This window comes from Aethalodelphis obliquidens, unplaced genomic scaffold, assembly GCF_003676395.1.
Source record: "Aethalodelphis obliquidens isolate GAN/ISIS:26980383/991018 unplaced genomic scaffold, ASM367639v1 scaffold38, whole genome shotgun sequence".
Classification (NCBI taxonomy): Eukaryota; Metazoa; Chordata; class Mammalia; order Artiodactyla; family Delphinidae; genus Aethalodelphis; species Aethalodelphis obliquidens.
The window spans coordinates 6,474,385-6,492,454 of record NW_020837982.1 but is presented as its reverse complement, the minus strand read 5'-3'; the positions used below and the strand labels follow the sequence as shown (position 1 = coordinate 6,492,454).

The 18,070-nt window shown below is 47.3% G+C and overlaps 1 protein-coding gene across 1 annotated transcript in view; it reads left to right on the top strand.

Annotated features, from left to right (window-relative positions):
• Positions 1-47: 47 nt before the first annotated feature.
• The window catches only part of PRPF8 (pre-mRNA processing factor 8), a 36,648-nt gene continuing 18,625 nt past the window's right edge, over positions 48-18,070 (top strand). The window contains exons 1-24 of the mRNA XM_027130597.1: positions 48-150; positions 344-454; positions 969-1,137; positions 3,748-3,912; positions 3,999-4,217; positions 4,365-4,577; positions 5,082-5,207; positions 5,302-5,407; positions 6,376-6,566; positions 6,697-6,816; positions 6,903-7,092; positions 7,226-7,345; positions 7,456-7,590; positions 7,938-8,067; positions 8,445-8,641; positions 8,770-8,976; positions 9,105-9,268; positions 9,408-9,534; positions 9,651-9,843; positions 10,118-10,305; positions 10,454-10,692; positions 10,919-11,065; positions 11,249-11,459; positions 11,656-11,772. Coding sequence (XP_026986398.1) covers positions 355-454; positions 969-1,137; positions 3,748-3,912; positions 3,999-4,217; positions 4,365-4,577; positions 5,082-5,207; positions 5,302-5,407; positions 6,376-6,566; positions 6,697-6,816; positions 6,903-7,092; positions 7,226-7,345; positions 7,456-7,590; positions 7,938-8,067; positions 8,445-8,641; positions 8,770-8,976; positions 9,105-9,268; positions 9,408-9,534; positions 9,651-9,843; positions 10,118-10,305; positions 10,454-10,692; positions 10,919-11,065; positions 11,249-11,459; positions 11,656-11,772 — 3,774 coding nt within the window. The 5' untranslated portion in view covers positions 48-150; positions 344-354. The remainder of the gene's footprint in view (positions 151-343; positions 455-968; positions 1,138-3,747; positions 3,913-3,998; positions 4,218-4,364; positions 4,578-5,081; positions 5,208-5,301; positions 5,408-6,375; positions 6,567-6,696; positions 6,817-6,902; positions 7,093-7,225; positions 7,346-7,455; positions 7,591-7,937; positions 8,068-8,444; positions 8,642-8,769; positions 8,977-9,104; positions 9,269-9,407; positions 9,535-9,650; positions 9,844-10,117; positions 10,306-10,453; positions 10,693-10,918; positions 11,066-11,248; positions 11,460-11,655; positions 11,773-18,070) is intronic.

The window sequence follows — 18,070 nt, the reverse complement described above, 5'->3', positions numbered from 1 at the left end:
GCTCTCTAATCCGTCTGAACACACCGGCGCCTATTGGGTCAACTGCTGAAACCGGGTTGCGCACTTCCTGGCTTTGGCAACGCGGAGGGGACGTCGGCTTGCCGCCATTGCCCTGCAGGGAAGCGGCTGTCTGTGTGAGGGGCTGTAGGGGTACGTGGCGGGCTTTAAGGGCCGGGCTGCGGGAGGCGCGGTTGGGGTCGGGCTGAACGGCCGGAGGTATCGGGCCGGGCTGGACGCACTCTGAGCGAGGCGGGACTGCAGGCCGTGGGTTTCGACGTGTTCCTGCTGCCCCTCTTGCGGGCCCGGGCCCCGTCGTTAATTTTTTTCTTCCGCTGCTCCCCAGATTCTCCGGGTATGGCCGGAGTATTTCCTTACCGAGGGCCGGGTAACCCGGTGCCCGGCCCTCTAGCCCCGCTGCCAGACTACATGTCGGAGGAGAAGCTTCAGGAGAAAGGTGAAGAAAGCGTGCGGGAGCGGCGCCTGGGGGCGGGTGTGCGCGTGCGCGCGTGCGCGCAGCGGGTTTGGCCCCTTTCCCCGTTTTGGCAAGTGTCAAAACATTAGGTGTTAGTGCACTTATTGGCCCCCATTTGTTTTTTACATCTAATCAAGTCTCTAAAACCATCTACTTAAAAAAAGTAAAAGCGTCTATTATTTGCAGGCACTGATCCAGACAATAAGGATACAATAGCGATACAGACAAAGCCCCTTCCCTTGCAGGGTTTAAGTTGCAATGAGGGAGATGGACAGTAAAAAAAAAAAACTTTGTTATGACAGAAATGGTAGGCAATGATAAATGTGATGAAGAAAAAAAAATAAAGCAGAGCGAGTAGACAAGAGAATTGTCAGGGAGTGCTTCTGCCCGGTGCCTGCCCTCTGTCATACATCCTGACAGGAGATTACCCTAGGGCAAGAGGCGGGGGTGGTTAGGGTAAGGGTGTGCCGTTCTTTAAACTGAGGTATCCTTGTAGCCCGAAAATGGCAGCAATTGCAGGCCAAGCGCTATGCGGAAAAGCGCAAGTTTGGATTTGTGGATGCTCAAAAGGAAGACATGCCTCCAGAACATGTCAGGAAGATCATTCGAGACCATGGAGACATGACCAACAGGAAGTTTCGCCATGACAAAAGGGTGTACTTGGGGTAAGGAACATGCTGGAAGTATTTCATTTGGGGTTTGGCGCCTTTCCCTTCTCCCTGTCTCTTACATTTCAGTCCTGGATAGCTGCTCTATCATTTTGGGACTTTAATGTTCTGTGACAGCTCATCTGAGTGGTTATCAAAGAAGGGAGAAAATAACTGGAATTTCGTCATAATTTCCAGATCTTCCAGTTTTGCTTTTTTTTTTGGTAAATTAATCTTTATTGGAGTGTAGTTGATTTACAACGTTGTGTTAGTTTCTCCTGTACAGCAAAGTAAGTCAGTTATACATATATATATATATATATATATATATATATATTTCCACTCATTTTTAGATTCTTTTCTCTGATAGGTCATTACAGAGTATTAAGTAGAGTTCCCTGTGCTGTATGGTAGGTTCTTTTTTTTTAAAATATTTTTTAATTTATTTTGGTTGCGCCAGATCTTAGTTGCGGCACGCGGGATCTTTAGTTGCAGCATGTGGACTTCTTCTTAGTTGCGGCATGCCTGTGGGATCTATTTCCCTGACCAGGGATCAAACCTGAGCCCCTGTGTTGGGAGCACGGTGTCTTACACACTGGACCAACAGGGGAGTCCCAACAGTAGGTTCTTATTAGTAATCTGTTTTATATATAGTAGTGTGTGTATGTCAATCCCAGTCTCCCAGTTTATCCCTCCCCCACTTCCTCTTTGGTAAGCATAAGTTTGTTTTCTACATCTGTGACTCTGTTTCTGTTTTGTAAATAAGTTCATTTGTACCACTATTTTTTAAGATTCTACATATAAGCGATACCATATGATATTTGTCTGACTTACTTCACTTAGTATGACAATCTCTAGGTCCATCCATGTTGCTGCAAGTGGCGTTATTTCATTCTTTTTTATGGCTGAGTAATATTCCATTGTATAGGTGTATCACATTTTCTTTATCCATTCATCTGCCGATGGACATTTAGGTTGTTTCCATGTCCTGGCTATTGTAAATAGTGCGACGGTGAGGATCAGGGTGCATGTATCTTTTAGAATTATGTTTTTCTCTGGATATACGCCCAGGAGTGGGATTGCTGGATTATATGGTAGCTCTATTTTTAGTTTTTTAAGGAACCTCCATACTGTTTTCCAAATTGGCTGTACCAATTTACGTTACCACCAACAGTGTAGGAGAGTTCTCAGTTGTGTTCTTTATTGCCCTGATTTTTTTTTCCTGATCTGGGACTGGAGCTTTATTTTATTTTATTTTTTTATTTATTTATTTTTGGCTGTGTTGGGTCTTAGTTTCTGTGCGAGGGCTTTCTCTAGTTGTGGCAAGTGGGGGCCACTCTTCATCGCCGTGCGTGGGCCTCTCACTGTCGCGGCCTCTCTTGCTGCGGAGCACAGGCTCCAGACACGCAGGCTCAGTAGTTGTGGCTCACGGGCCCAGTTGCTGCGCGACATGTGGGATCTTCCCGGACCGGGGCTCGAACCTGTGTCCGCTGCATTGGCGGGCAGACTCTCAACCACTGCACCACCAGGGAAGCCCTGGAGCTTTTAATTTGTCCTGTTGATGCTTTGATAAGATGTCTCTATCTTTGAGTGAGTTAAAGCCCAGAGCAGGACACCTGTACATTCCTGTTTCCTGTAATTCCTAAGTGACCAGAATCTTCAGGTTCGGGGGTAGTTAACTCCTGAGGTCTTTGTACTCTTGTTTTTCTGTGTCCCCAAGGTGGATGAGTACAGCTACAAATGCCTTAGCAGATCCCTTTTCTATTTTTACACAAAAATGTTAGCCACTTGGGCTTCCCTGGTGGCGCAGTGGTTAAGAATCCGCCTGCCAGTTCAGGGGACACAGGTTCGAGCCCTGGTCTGGGAAGATCCCACATGCCACAGAGCAGCTAAACCCGTGCACCACAACTACTGAGCCTGTGCTCTAGAGCCCGCGAGCCGCAACTGCTGAAGCCTGCGTGCCTAGAACCTGTGCTCTGCAACAAGAGAAGCCACCGCAATGAGAAGCCCGCGCACCTCAACAAAGAGTAGCCCCCGCTTGCTGCAACTAGAGAAAGCCCCCGCGCGGCAGTGAAGACCCATCACAGCCAAGAATAAAATAAATAAATAAATAAATTTATTTTTAAAAAAATGTTAGCCACTTAATGAACTGGTCTAAGAGAGTTGTGGAAGTTTTATTTCAAAAATATTTTTGAGATCTGTGCTGTGTGCCAGGGATATAGCAGTGAACAGGAAGTAATGGTCTTTGTGGAGCTTATAGCCTAGTGACATAATAGACAATGGTTAAAGTAAAGTGTGGTAAATATTTTATTATTTTTTATGGAAAGCTACAGAGAGAATAGACTGTGAGGTAGCCTAAAAGCTGTCTGTTAAGGGAACAGCTGTTGATTTAGAGGGACTGACACCCAGTATTGTGGGACAGTGATGTTTAAGAAGCAAAGTGGCACAGCTAGAGGTGGGGAGGCAGAGTTCCTGGTCACGGAGGGCCTGTGTACTAACTTTGGGGGTTTGGACTGTAAGACCGGTTTTCTGTGGAATGTGATACTGTGCTACCTTGTGGCTTCTCTGCATGGTACAGGTAGCAGAACACCTTGTCACTTCGAATCCTCTGTCTTCCTGTTGTTGCAGTGCCCTAAAGTACATGCCCCATGCAGTCCTCAAACTCCTGGAGAACATGCCTATGCCTTGGGAGCAGATTCGGGATGTGCCTGTGCTGTACCACATCACTGGAGCCATTTCCTTTGTCAATGAGATACCCTGGGTTATTGAACCTGTCTACATCTCCCAGTGGGGGTGAGAAGGGCTGGAACATGGTGTGTGGTGGTGGTGGTTGTGGAGGCAGTGGGTATAAACCGTTATGTGACATTGTCGACTTCCAGGTCAATGTGGATTATGATGCGTCGAGAAAAAAGAGACAGGAGGCATTTCAAGAGGATGCGTTTCCCCCCTTTTGATGATGAGGAGCCGCCTTTGGACTATGCTGACAACATCCTAGATGTTGAACCACTGGAGGCAATTCAGCTAGAGCTGGACCCTGAGGAAGATGCCCCGGTGTTGGACTGGTTCTATGACCACCAGCCATTGAGGGACAGCCGGAAGTGAGTGATGGTTGGAGTTACCACTCCTGTGAGGGTTTTGGAACTCTGAGTATTTTGGAACTTCAGAAGGGGTCCTGGGAGAGCAGTGGGTAGTATGGCTTGGCTAGCTAGCATACCTACCTGACATGGGCCTCTTTTTTTCCCTAGGTATGTGAATGGTTCCACTTACCAGCGCTGGCAGTTCACACTGCCTATGATGTCCACTCTCTACCGCCTGGCCAATCAGCTCCTGACAGACTTGGTAGATGACAATTACTTCTATCTGTTTGATCTGAAGGCCTTTTTTACCTCCAAGGCACTCAATATGGCCATTCCTGGAGGCCCCAAATTTGAGCCTCTTGTCCGAGACATCAACCTACAGTAAGTTGGAGAGAGTAGAGATTTTAGGCACCTTGGGTTAAATAAAATCTAATCTTTTTTTTAAAAAAATTATTTATTCATTCATTCATTCATTGATTGGCTGTGTTGGGTCTTTGTTGCTGCACCAGGCTTTCTCTAGTTGAGATGAGCGGGGGCTACTTTTTGTTGCAGTGCCCAGGCTTCTCACTGCGGTGGCTTCTCTTGTTGCGGAGCACGGGCTCTAGGCTCACGGGCTTCAGTAGTTGCAGCCCGCAGGCTCAGTACTTGTGGCTTGTGGGCACTAGAGCACAGGCCCAGTCGTTGTGGCGCACGGGCTTAGTTGCTCCACGGCACGTGGGATTTTCCTGGACCAGGGCTCGAACCCGTGCCCCCTGCATTGGCAGGCGGATTCTTAACCACTGCAGCACCAGGGAAGCCCCATAAAATCTCATCTTGATCCTTGAGATCCAATTGTAGTTTCCAAACTGCCCAACTAGTCTGCTTATCTTTGATTTTGCACCCTAGGGATGAAGACTGGAATGAATTCAATGATATTAACAAGATCATTATCCGGCAGCCCATCCGCACTGAATACAAGATTGCTTTTCCTTACTTGTACAACAACCTTCCACACCATGTCCACCTCACTTGGTGAGAGAGCTAGAACCCAGCTGGGGGAAAGGGGAGGTGGGCGTTTAGGTTGGCCAGGGCAGGAGAACCTTGGCTGACTCTTCTTTCATTTTAGGTACCACACTCCTAATGTTGTGTTCATCAAAACTGAGGATCCTGATTTGCCAGCTTTCTACTTTGATCCTTTGATCAACCCAATTTCCCATAGGCACTCTGTCAAGGTGAGAGGAAGGGACGTTTGACATCAGCTCTTCAAGAGAGACTTCCTGTCCGGGCAGAAGCGTTACTAGATAAAAATTCAGCTAGAGGGAGACGTGTTTTCCATCCTTAAGTGTTCCCCTCTAGCTGTAAGCTAACGTGAGAGTTTGGCACTTGGCTCAGACCAAGTTATTGGTATAATCTTGTTTCTATGATTATCCATTTGGGTTTTATCATTTCTCCTCTGGGACTCTGTGTGGTCTTATTCTGGTCTGTTTCCAATGTGTTCTTTTTTTTTTTTTTTTTTTAATCCTTTATTGAGCTGTAATTCACTACCACATAATTCACCTGTTTAAAGTGGATAATTCGGTGGTTTTTCGTTTATTCACAGACTTGTGCAACCATCACCACGGTTAATTTTAGAACATTTTCATTGCCTCAGAGAGAAACCCTGCACCCATTTGTAGTCACTCTATTTCCCTTGAATCTTCCTTGCCTAGGTAACTGCTAATCTGCTTTTTGTCACTGTAGATTTGCCTGTTTTGGACACTTCATATAAATGGAATCATACAGTATGTGGTCTTTTGTGGCTGAGTCTTAACACTTAGCATAATGTGTTTGATGTTGATCCACGTTCCATTATGTTCTTAACATGAACAGATCTCCTTCCCCAAGCCCAGTTTTTGGAGCTTGGACAGAAGGTGATTGCAGTGTTCACCTCTTCCTGGTAATGGGGGGTCCCCTAGGAGACCTTCTGTTGGTGAGCCAGTTGGGATGTGAGGAGTGCTGCTTGCTTTCCTGGTTGGCTCTGCCTTGTTCTCTGCTCCCTTGGCCCCCTTTGCCCTGGCCCTTCAGGGATTCTCTTGTCAGGCAGCTCAGTTTCCATGGCAGATGTAGCCACTGTACTTGGCCCCAGAGAGTTTCCCTCTGATCCCAAGTGTCTGCCCAGATCAGCGGGAGCTAAATAAACCCTCGGGGGTTCTTCTTTCAGAGTCAGGAACCATTGCCAGATGACGACGAGGAGTTTGAGCTTCCAGAGTTTGTGGAGCCCTTCTTGAAAGACACACCCCTCTATACAGACAATACAGCCAATGGCATTGCCCTGCTTTGGGCCCCACGGCCCTTCAACCTACGCTCTGGTCGCACCCGCCGGGCCCTAGACATTCCCCTTGTCAAGAACTGGTAAGGCTTCTACCTGGGGGGATAGTAGTGGATGTACAGGAGGAAAGACTCCAGCTGGGTGGGCGTACATCCTTTAGCAGAGCGGCTGGAAGGAGAGATGGGCCAGGCTCTGGTGGGCTTGTTTTTTCAGGTATCGGGAGCATTGTCCTGCTGGGCAGCCTGTGAAAGTGAGGGTCTCCTACCAGAAGCTGCTTAAGTACTATGTGCTGAATGCCCTGAAGCACCGGCCCCCTAAAGCGCAAAAGAAGAGGTGAGGTGCCCTAGGGCCCCTGCTCAGACTTTTTCCATTCCAGAGATGATCAGGAGTCTAGCTCTCACTCCTTATTCCCACCCCAGGTATCTGTTCCGTTCCTTCAAAGCCACCAAATTCTTTCAGTCTACAAAGCTGGACTGGGTGGAGGTGGGGCTACAGGTTTGCCGCCAGGGCTACAACATGCTCAACCTTCTCATTCACCGTAAAAATCTCAACTATCTGCACCTGGACTACAACTTCAACCTCAAGCCTGTCAAGACGCTCACCACCAAGGTACCTGCGTTGGACCTTAGGGGTCTCCTGGGCTGAGGGATAGACTGGGTTTGCTCTGGCCTCTAAGGAGGGCATACATCCAGTCCAGACTATTGCTGACAAATGTTGTTTCTGTCCTTGGCCTCTTTTCCAGGAACGAAAGAAATCTCGTTTTGGGAATGCTTTCCATCTGTGTCGAGAGGTTCTGCGTTTAACTAAGCTGGTGGTGGACAGTCATGTGCAGTATCGGTTGGGCAATGTGGATGCCTTCCAGGTGAGGCTAGGAATGCCCAGTCCTGGCTCCAGGTGGGGAAGCTGGGTGAAGCCTGGGCTGATCGTGGATCTGGCTCTAGCTTAAAGCCTGATGGGGCAATTGTGTTGCAGCTGGCAGATGGGTTGCAGTATATCTTTGCCCACGTGGGGCAGCTGACGGGCATGTACCGGTACAAATATAAGCTGATGCGGCAGATTCGCATGTGCAAGGACCTGAAGCATCTCATCTATTACCGCTTCAACACGGTAGGACCCTGCCCTCAGATATTCATGTTCTCAGATCCATCTTAATTTTTACATCGAGTCAGGACTCTTTCCAGGCACCTGTTTGGAGAGAGGCTCTGAGTGTTTCTTTACTGCTCTCATCTTGTGAATCTCAACACTTCCCCTCAAAGCCCACTTTTGGGTCTAAATAGAGTATCTCAGTGACTGGTTTCTTCATTTACTCCATTTTAGATATGGAGGTCTCAGAGTTTTCCCATTTTTTCCCTTAACTGCCATACGTGTGCTCTTTGCCTCACCTCTGCCCAATTTTCTGTTGTTGTTTGAATGCATTGTTAACTTGTATTCTTGATTTCTGTTTGGAATCCTAGGGCCCTGTAGGGAAGGGCCCTGGCTGTGGTTTCTGGGCTGCTGGCTGGCGAGTCTGGCTGTTCTTCATGCGTGGCATCACCCCTTTGCTGGAGCGATGGCTGGGTAACCTCCTGGCCCGGCAGTTTGAAGGTAAGTGGTTTTCTCCGTGTCCAGCTTCTCCCATTATCACTTCAAGGGTAGATCACGTGTGTTCCTGTACTGTCCCTTGTCCTTGTTTGAGACTGAGAATCCCTTCCTGTTGGATTGCCTCTAAGACCCAGTCTCCAATGAGTCTGACCTCGTATTCTGGGTCTTGGGCTTCGCTTTGGGGCCTTGAGGCTATCGAGCATTTACAGGATGGAAATTCCTCAGAAGCGTAGTTCTGAATATCTGACGTATCTTGTCTTGCATGTGCTGGGCTTTGTTTATACTTACTGATTTCATCATAACCGTGGTAAGCAACGGCATGCAGGTAGAGACGCTTATTAGGAGCAACAAATCTTGCTTTTACTCACTTTCACTTCTAGGCCGACACTCAAAGGGGGTGGCAAAGACCGTAACAAAGCAGCGAGTGGAGTCACATTTTGACCTTGAGCTTCGGGCAGCTGTGATGCATGACATTCTGGACATGATGCCTGAGGGGATCAAACAGAACAAGGCCCGGACAATCCTGCAACACCTCAGTGAAGCCTGGCGCTGCTGGAAGGCCAATATTCCCTGGAAGGTGGGCATCTCCCCAACTCCGAGGAGGCATAGACATCATCTTCCTGCGCTCAGGATTACCACTTCTGGAATGTCTTAGGGGGGCATGTGGCTCGCATCACTTTCTCATTGTGCCTTTTGCACTTTTAGGTCCCTGGTTTGCCAACACCTATAGAGAATATGATCCTTCGATACGTGAAGGCCAAGGCTGACTGGTGGACCAACACTGCGCACTACAACCGAGAACGGATCCGCCGTGGGGCCACTGTAGACAAGACTGTTTGCAAAAAGAACCTGGGACGCCTCACTCGGCTCTACCTGAAGGCAGAACAAGAGCGGCAGCACAACTACCTAAAGGTTGGGCAGAGTAGGCTGGGCTTGGTGTGTGGGGGTAGGCAGGAGGGTGGACTGTGAAGTTGGGACCATACCTTGTCCTGGTGGGATTGGGCTATGGTGGGAAGCTAATTCTCATGTCCACTTTGCAGGACGGGCCTTACATCACAGCAGAAGAAGCGGTGGCAGTGTATACCACCACTGTGCATTGGCTGGAAAGCCGTAGGTTCTCACCCATCCCATTCCCCCCACTCTCCTACAAGCACGACACCAAGTTGCTCATCTTGGCCTTGGAGCGGCTCAAGGAAGCTTACAGGTGAGGAGTAGAGTAGACAGGCTCCTGTGGGGAGGTCATGGGGGAAGAATGGCATCATCGTCAGAGTCCAAAGAAAGAAGGCCTTCTGGGGATGGCTTCCTCTTGGTTTTCCCTTTCACCTTTACTCTTGCCTTGTTAGTGTGAAGTCTCGGTTAAACCAGTCGCAGAGGGAGGAGCTAGGTCTGATCGAGCAAGCCTATGACAACCCCCACGAGGCATTGTCCCGCATCAAGCGTCACCTCCTCACACAGAGAGCCTTTAAAGAAGTGAGTCAGATACCCTCCACATTTCCTTTGGCTTTGTGGTTCATTCACGGCACCCGGGCGGCAGGTTGCCTCAGGTGATTGGTGGGTTGGTGTGAGCCAGCTTCCTTGTCCCACAGGTGGGCATTGAGTTCATGGATCTCTATAGCCACCTGGTGCCCGTGTATGATGTGGAGCCACTGGAGAAGATAACTGATGCCTACCTGGACCAGTACCTGTGGTATGAAGCTGACAAGCGCCGCCTGTTCCCACCCTGGATCAAGCCTGCTGACACAGAACCACCTCCTCTGCTTGTTTACAAGTGGTGCCAAGGTAAAACTTTTCTGGGCTTGCCCTCGAGGAAGGGAGATGAATTAAGTTCTGTGTGAAATTTCTCATCCAGTCAGCATAGTTAGTTTACTGTTTTGGTGCGTGGTACCCAGGAAACGGTGTTGAGGTTATGTTGAGCACAGCTGACTCTCCTAGCAATACAGATGAATGAATAGAGTGGTTGTGTGATCGGGTTATGAATGTGATAGCTCCTGTAGGCACTAGTTCTGAAACGGAATTTCTAACCTGCTGGAGACCTGTGTTTCCTACTCCTCAGGCATCAATAACCTGCAGGACGTGTGGGAGACAAGTGAGGGCGAGTGCAACGTCATGCTGGAGTCCCGATTTGAGAAGATGTATGAGAAGATAGATTTGACCCTGCTTAATCGGCTGCTGCGCCTCATCGTGGACCACAACATAGCCGACTACATGACAGCCAAGAACAATGTCGTCATCAACTACAAGGTGTGTCTTGGGGGCAGGGTGGCAAGGAATTGGGGGAGGGGTGGTCGTCTGGCCCACTGAGTTGGGATTTGCTGTGGGGAGGGCAAAAGAGGATGGGCCCCGAGAAGCCTGGGACTTGGCCATGGTCAAGAGTTGTCTTTCTTTCTAGGACATGAACCATACGAATTCATATGGGATCATCAGAGGCCTGCAGTTTGCCTCATTCATCGTACAGTACTATGGCTTGGTTATGGATTTGCTTGTGTTGGGATTGCACCGGGCCAGTGAGATGGCTGGTCCCCCTCAGATGCCAAACGATTTTCTCAGTTTCCAAGACATAGCCACTGAGGCTGCCCACCCCATCCGTCTTTTCTGCAGATACATCGATCGCATCCATATTTTTTTCAGGTGAGGGCTTGCCTGGATTGTTATCCTTGCAGGGTGTTGAGGTACATGCCCAGCTTCTGGAAGCAGCTCTTGTACCTTACTTGACTTGCTGCTGGGTTGGGGCTCTAAAATGGGATGAAGTCCTGTGAGTAGGGTGCAGGTTGGGGGTGGCCCCCGTCTGTGGAGCTGTAGGCCTCATGAGGTCGCAGTGTGCTTGGCCCTCAGCGTCGCACCTTGTCTGGTGTAGGTTCACAGCAGATGAGGCTCGGGACCTGATCCAGCGTTACCTGACAGAGCACCCTGACCCCAACAATGAAAACATCGTTGGCTATAATAACAAGAAATGCTGGCCCCGAGACGCCCGCATGCGCCTCATGAAGCATGATGTCAACTTGTGAGTCTAAGTTGGGGCCGTGGGAGCTGGAATCAACCTGAGGGACCCAGAGGACAATTAGAGGGAATTTATAAGGTGGTGTCCTGGGTGGGAGGGTGTACTCTGTTGGGATATCATCAGTCTGGCCTTTGAAGGGAAGTTCCTTCTAGGAGACTGATGTGACCCTATGTTCTCTGTGGGCAGGGGTCGGGCAGTATTCTGGGACATCAAGAACCGTCTGCCACGCTCAGTGACTACAGTTCAGTGGGAGAACAGCTTCGTGTCCGTGTACAGTAAGGACAACCCCAACCTGCTGTTCAACATGTGTGGTTTTGAGTGCCGCATCCTGCCTAAATGCCGCACCAGCTATGAGGAGTTCACCCACAAGGATGGGGTCTGGAACCTACAGAATGAGGTACAGCCTGGAGCGGGACCAGGGGGTAGTAGGAGTAGCATTACCATGCCTGTACATCCTGCGCAGGTGGGGGTGAGGTATACTGCGCACCTTTCCATTGTCAGTCAGTTGAGCTCTGTTGGGAGGGTAGGGCTCAGTGGTGGTTCTTGTTCCTGTGGCAGTTCCAGAGATAGTTAACCTTGACCTTATGGTTTAGGTTACTAAGGAGCGAACAGCTCAGTGTTTCCTGCGTGTGGATGATGAGTCAATGCAGCGCTTCCACAACCGTGTGCGTCAAATTCTGATGGCCTCTGGCTCCACCACCTTCACCAAGGTACGTACAGCAGTAGTGTCTTTTGTCTGTCTCACATCCCTTTCAGCTCTTCCCTCCTTTGCTCTCCTTTTTTCCCAACTGTGTCCAGTGTACTAGTCTCCATGCTTTATGGTACAGCAGCTTAGAGTGTCAAATCACCCCACAGTTGTTTCCTGAGAATTCCCTGTAGGAAATCTATAGCCTACTTCTGTGTAGTTGTGATGATTCTAAGTTAAGGTCAGGGTAGAAGTTGGATTTTTAAATTTGAACAAAAATCACCATTTTTGCATTGTCCCCAGGCTTGTTATCCAGGTCATACAGTTCATCTTTTGACCCGTAACATAATGTGCATGTTAAAAAGCAAGTATAATGAGCTATATCTCAGTGTTTATTTCCCCTTCAGTTGTTTCCAAAGGCCCAGCCGAAGGCAGCTGGAATTGAAAAAGTAATCTGAGGATTTGTTAACTGTGTGTGCTTAAGTTTCTGCAAGGTTTAAAAAGTCGCCTTGCTCTTTTCTGCTGCCTTCCCGTTCCACTAATGGTGCACATGAATGTCCTAGCTGATACTCTCAAGGGCATCAGTAATGCCAAAAACAGAGGGAAGTGCTAGGTTGTTATTAGGTTGTGTTCCAAAGTCACTGTCCAGTTTCTAACTGTAATAATGAGGCAGGGTTACACTGGTGAATTTGAAATCATTGATGATCACAGAGCGGGCAAAACTGTGAATTTCACAGGCAAGTTAAACAAGTGATGTGATCAGCCCCGGATTTGCTGTGCAACTCAAAGATCTAGAAAAATAGCAGAATATTCTGCTCTTGCCCTATCAGTTTGGTTTCATGTACTGACAACTCAGCTGGCATTGTGGACCACAAAGAAGCTAGACATAAAAACACACAGGGAGTATTCTTTTTCTAGGAACGTTATATATACATAGAAATAAAATGCCTCAGTGGATTAAAAAAAAATCGCGTCATCCTGGTTTCTCTTAGAATAACTCTTAGTTGTAACATTTTCTCTCCTTCTGGCCTTCATATCCCTTTAAATATGCAGCATATAAAGAAGGTTTCCAATTTTTTAGTAATAGTTCTGTTAAGGATACTATATTTTGCGGTACACGGGCCTCTCACTATTGTGGCCTCTCCCGTTGCAGAGCACAGGCTCTGGACGCGCAGGCTCAGCGGCCATGGCTCACGGGCCCAGCCAGTCCGCGGCATGTGGAATATTCCTGGACCGGGGCACGAACCCGTGTCCCCTGCATCGGCAGGCGGACTCTCAACCACTGCGCCACCAGGGAAGCCCAAGGACACATTTTTTTTATCTTAATATTCCTTACCTCAAGTCCCTCATGATACTTTTTTTTTTGAGTATAGTGCAGGGAAAAAGTGTTTTGTCTTTTTAGGTTGGTTTATATTGTCCAAGAGTCAGATAACAGGAATTGTGTAACTCATTCATTGCATTTGTGTTTGTTGATAGCCACTGTGTTCAAGGCGTTACACACACACTACATGTGACATACAGTCTCTGCCTTCCAAGAGCTCACTACCTAGTTGGAGAGACAATGCATAGTCAAGAGAACTACAGTACAATGTGTTTATAGCTCTTGTGTTACTTGGGAATCTGTGAGAATCCTCAGGTTCATGACTGTAGCCCAGTCTGGGAGAGGAAGAGAGAAAGACTTCCTGAAAGAAATAACATGTGAGAGGCAGGTGAGGGAGAGCATTCTTTCAGCCAGAGGTATGAAGAGATAGCCAGCGTGGTACATGTGAGGCCATAAAAAGTTTGGGTTTACAGCAATAAAACTGTGGAGGAGATGGAGGCTGGGTAGGTAAGCAGAGCTAGATCATGGAGGGCATCGCCTGCCTTGTTAAGAATCCCATAAGAGTCCCAGGGGACTTCCCTGGCAGTCCAGTGGTTAAGACTCTGGGCTCCCAATTCAGGGGACACAGGTTCGATCCCTGGTTGGGGAACTAAGATCCCACGTGCCGCATGGCGTGGCCAAAAATAAAATTCCATAAGGGTCTTGAGCATGGGAGTGACTTTTTCAGATTTCCGTTCCGTGTTAGGTGGTTCACTCGTGCAGCTGTGGGGAAGATGGATTCAGAAGAGGAGGAGGAAAGATGAGGTTTGGGGACTACTGCTGAAGTCCAGATAGAGATGATGAGAACCGTGAACGTACGCAGAGGGGAACAGATTGGATAAATAGTAGATACAGTCAGCAGAGCTTCATTTTGGTGAAATGCCAGAGGGAAAGGAAGTCAAAATAACATTCAGTTTGTGGCATGGGTGGCTAGGTGAATGTTGGTGCCATCAGCTGGAAGACTGCAGAAAGAAGAGCAGGTTTAGGAGAGAAGATAAATGAACTCAGTTTAGGATATGAAAAGTTTTGACATTCCTGAGAACATCCAGATAGAGGTTCCAGCGGGCACTTATTTGTATCGTATTTCTTCAGTTCCAAAATACATATATGGGTGTGTGTATTTAGTGGTACCTCTTAGATTTGATGAAAAGCATTATGAGTTTGAAGCTCCAGGGAGAGAAATGAGATGAGAAAGTAAGAGCGACTAGGGGCAACTTAGAGGTTCCTATAGGATGTCCAAGTGGAGATAACTTTGGAATCTGAAGCTTAGGGAAGATGTCTGGTTTGCAAATATAGATTTAGGGGTCAATATGAAGGAGATGGTTGAAAACTCAAGAGTGAGCAAGATTATCTGGGGAAATTGTAAGGAGCGAGAAGAGCAGAGGGGTGAGTTTGGAACTGTAGGGAACACTGAGCAGCATGGCCAGACTGGGAGAGCGCCGGGCCATGGATGCCAAGCCTGTCAGGAATTGGGATGGGCACTTAACAGTGTCAGTTGCCTAAGTGTGTTTCAGTCAGATAAGGCCCGAAGTATCCATTGGATTTGGCAGTCAGGATGTCATGGATGACCTTAGCAAGAGCTGTTTCAGGAATATGGGGATAAATGCCAGATTGCAGTGGGTGAGGCTTTATGGGAAGTGAGGGAGTGGAGACGGCAAGGACTGTCAGTTTGCCAGAGCAGGAGGAGGAGGAGGAGGGACATTAGACGCCACCTAGAGGGAGATAGAAGTCAAGGCAGGTATTTTAAAATGGGAGTGATGGGAGTATATGTACAGTAAGGAGCCAGTAGCGGTTCAGAGTGCAGCAGAGAATCCTGGTAGGTGATGGAACGGTGTCTGCTCCGCAGGGATAGAGTAAAGGGAAAACAGAGGGAAGCATCCTCTGAACCTAGTAGAAAGAGGTCTGCATAGTTGTGAATATAGATAAGTTTAGTGGGAAGTTATAACAAACCTTGCATTTTTCAGCTTCACCTGGGCTGGAGTGAGGGGCAGGGGGTGCTGGACTTGAGCACAGTGGTGAGGGTGGGATTCGATTGTCGAAGAAACTGCACTGAGGGTTTTAAGAGAGTGAAGACAACTGAGAGTGAGTGTGGGCTCTTCCCAGAACTTCTCAGCTTCTCAAGCTCTCAGCAACGGGCTGGAGAAGGTGGATAGATTGTAGTGCTGATTTAGGACTAGGGTTTTGCCAGAGGGCTGTTGTGGAGTGGTAAGGGGCTGGATGCAGGGGAATCAAGGGTGCTAGCCCCTATTGGAATCCTGGATATTGGGAGGGAGAGAAGGAAGAGACCAGAAGAGGCCAGTGGCCTTGGGAAAAAATACAGGGATCAAAGGAATATATGTGTGAGAGGTAAGAGCCTGAGTAAAGGAGGACTGTCAGAAGTCAGGTAGGCAGTTTAATATAGTCCTTAGAATAATGGGTTCTGGAGTCAGACTAGGTTTAGTCATAGCTCTACCACATTACTCTTGGGATCTGGGTTAAGTCACCCACCCACTCTGGGCCTTAGTTCCCTCATCCATAAAATGGGGGTACTGATATGCTAGCTAGCTCAGAGAGCTTTTGCGAGAAATGATGCTTATAATAAGCTATATTACTCAACAGATTTTGTAATAAATGTTGTCGTTGAGTAGAGGCATCTCAGAGATTATGATCAGATAGTACAGTATTGGAATTTGTTTCCTGAGGTGTGTTAAGGTAAAGCAGTTCTTGTAATAAAATTTCTTGGTCCTCCAAGGTTGATAATAGAAGGGAAATCTCCAGTAGGGCTAGAGGTGGCTGGACCTTATGGCGCTATTCTTGTCCTTCCCCCCAGACTCACTTGTAGTTATTACTGATGGGGGCACTTTAGGTGCTACCCCCATTCTTGCTTTATGTACATGCAGTGCAGTAGCCCAGGCTTCGAGCCAGGACTCCTTCAGTCCTAGTAGTAGCTATGAAATAAGACTGGAACATTTAAACAAGACTTTGATATGGGCCAGGAATAACAGAAGGAAAATAGAAATGCACCACATTAGATCATATGACTTACAAGGTGCAGCCTACTTAGCTTTAGCTTATGAAGGACCGTAAGGCCACCTTCCTGCTGAGTTCCCTGTCTTCCCACAAACAGCATTCTCTCTGTCCTTCACCAGGGAATCCCTTTAAGCATGTGTAGATGACTTAAAGTCTAAAGCCAAGAGGAAAAGAACATCTTTGCCTGGCAGTAGATGTATTTCTCTGTTCTTGTTTTGTTTTGACTTTCATTTTACATTATTTATTTTTTGAAAACTTTGATTTTTTAGAGCACTTTTAGATTTATAATAAAATTGAGAGGAAGGCACAGATTTCCCATTAACCCCTGCCCCCACATGTGCAGAGCCTCCTCCATTATCAACATTACTCACCAGAGTGGTACATTTTTTTTTACCAAGGATGAGCCTACATCGACACATCATAACCACCCAAAGTCCTTAGTTTACCTTAGGGTTCACTCTTGGTGGTATATATTCTGTGGGTTTGGGCAAATGTATAAGAACACATATCCATCATTAAAATATCATAGAGAGTATTTTTGCTGCCCTAAAAGTCCTCTGTTCTCTGCCTGTTCATCTCCCCTGCCCCAGCTATGTGTTTAGTTTTAGATGGAAAAAATTTGTTGTCTAATGTACCATGGTTCAAAAGGACACAGTAAAAGTTCCCATTAATTTTTTACCAGTTACGTTTTCACTTACAGTAAAAAGAAATTAAATACTAACAGAACCCAGAAAACACCCAGAATCCCATCATCCTAACATCAGTTTTATTTTCCACATTCCCATCCAAGTTGGTCATGGGCCATGATGGGCAGGTTATGTGAATTGAATTTGTTTTTTTTATGAAGACTTAATCTGTGTGAAGTTCTTACCATGGTACCTAGTACATGGAATCACTCAGTGTTATTCTCTTTCTTGCCTCCCCTCATCCCCAGGAACTTCTGCTATTCTTAAAGGAATGTGATAACTCCTTGGGAATTCATACTTACTCCCTAATGGGAATAAAGCACCGGTAACTGCAGCAGAACTGGAGTGTTCTGTGATACAAACCATGCAGCTTGTGATTCAAAGGACCAAATACAGTCAGAGAACTTACTAAGACTCGGAGTTGTCTTACTGAAGTCTATTTGCTTTATTCCCAGATCTAGCCCATTCTGGTCCCCAGCTCTCCGCTCTCGTTGCTATAGGTCTGTTGCCTTGGTTGTCTCATCCTGAGCACAAGCTAGATGCTCAGTTTTGCTTTTGTGATTTGATTCAGGCTGTTACCTCATCCAGGAGTCACTTCATCCTGCCTGTCTGAATACTATTTGCTCAAGGCTAATTCCTGTGATAACTCCAGCCAATGTGATCTTTCACTTCAAGAATTGCCTAGCAAACGTATTCCTTACCTTAAAGTGTTGATTATATCGTTTGGTATTTTGTGGTTGCTCTCTTTTTCAAAGATTGATCTTTTGGTTTCACTGACTTTTTTTAAAATTTAATTAATTTATTTTTGGCTGTGTTGGGTCTTTGTTGCTACGCGTGGGCTTTCTCTAGTTGCAGTGAGCGGGGGCTACTCTTCATTGCGGTGTGCGGGCTTCTCATTGCAGTGGCTTCTCTTGTTGCGGACCACGGGCTCTAGGTACGTGGGCCTCAGTAGTTGTGACGCATGGGCTTAGTTGCTCTGCGACATGTGGGATCTTCCCGGACCAGGGCTCGAACCCGTGTCCCCTGCATTGGCAGACGGATTCTCAACCGCCACCAGGGAAGCCCAGTTTCATTGATTTTTATTTTTCTCTTTTCTATTTCATTGAGTCTGCTCTTTTGCTTACTTTGGGTTTAATTTGCTGTTAGTTTTCTAGTTTGTTAAGGTAAAAGGTTAGATGATGACAATTTTGGACCTTTCATTTTTTTTTTTTTTTTTTTTTTTGCGGTATGCGGGCGTCTCACTGTTGTGGCCTCTCCCGTTGCGGAGC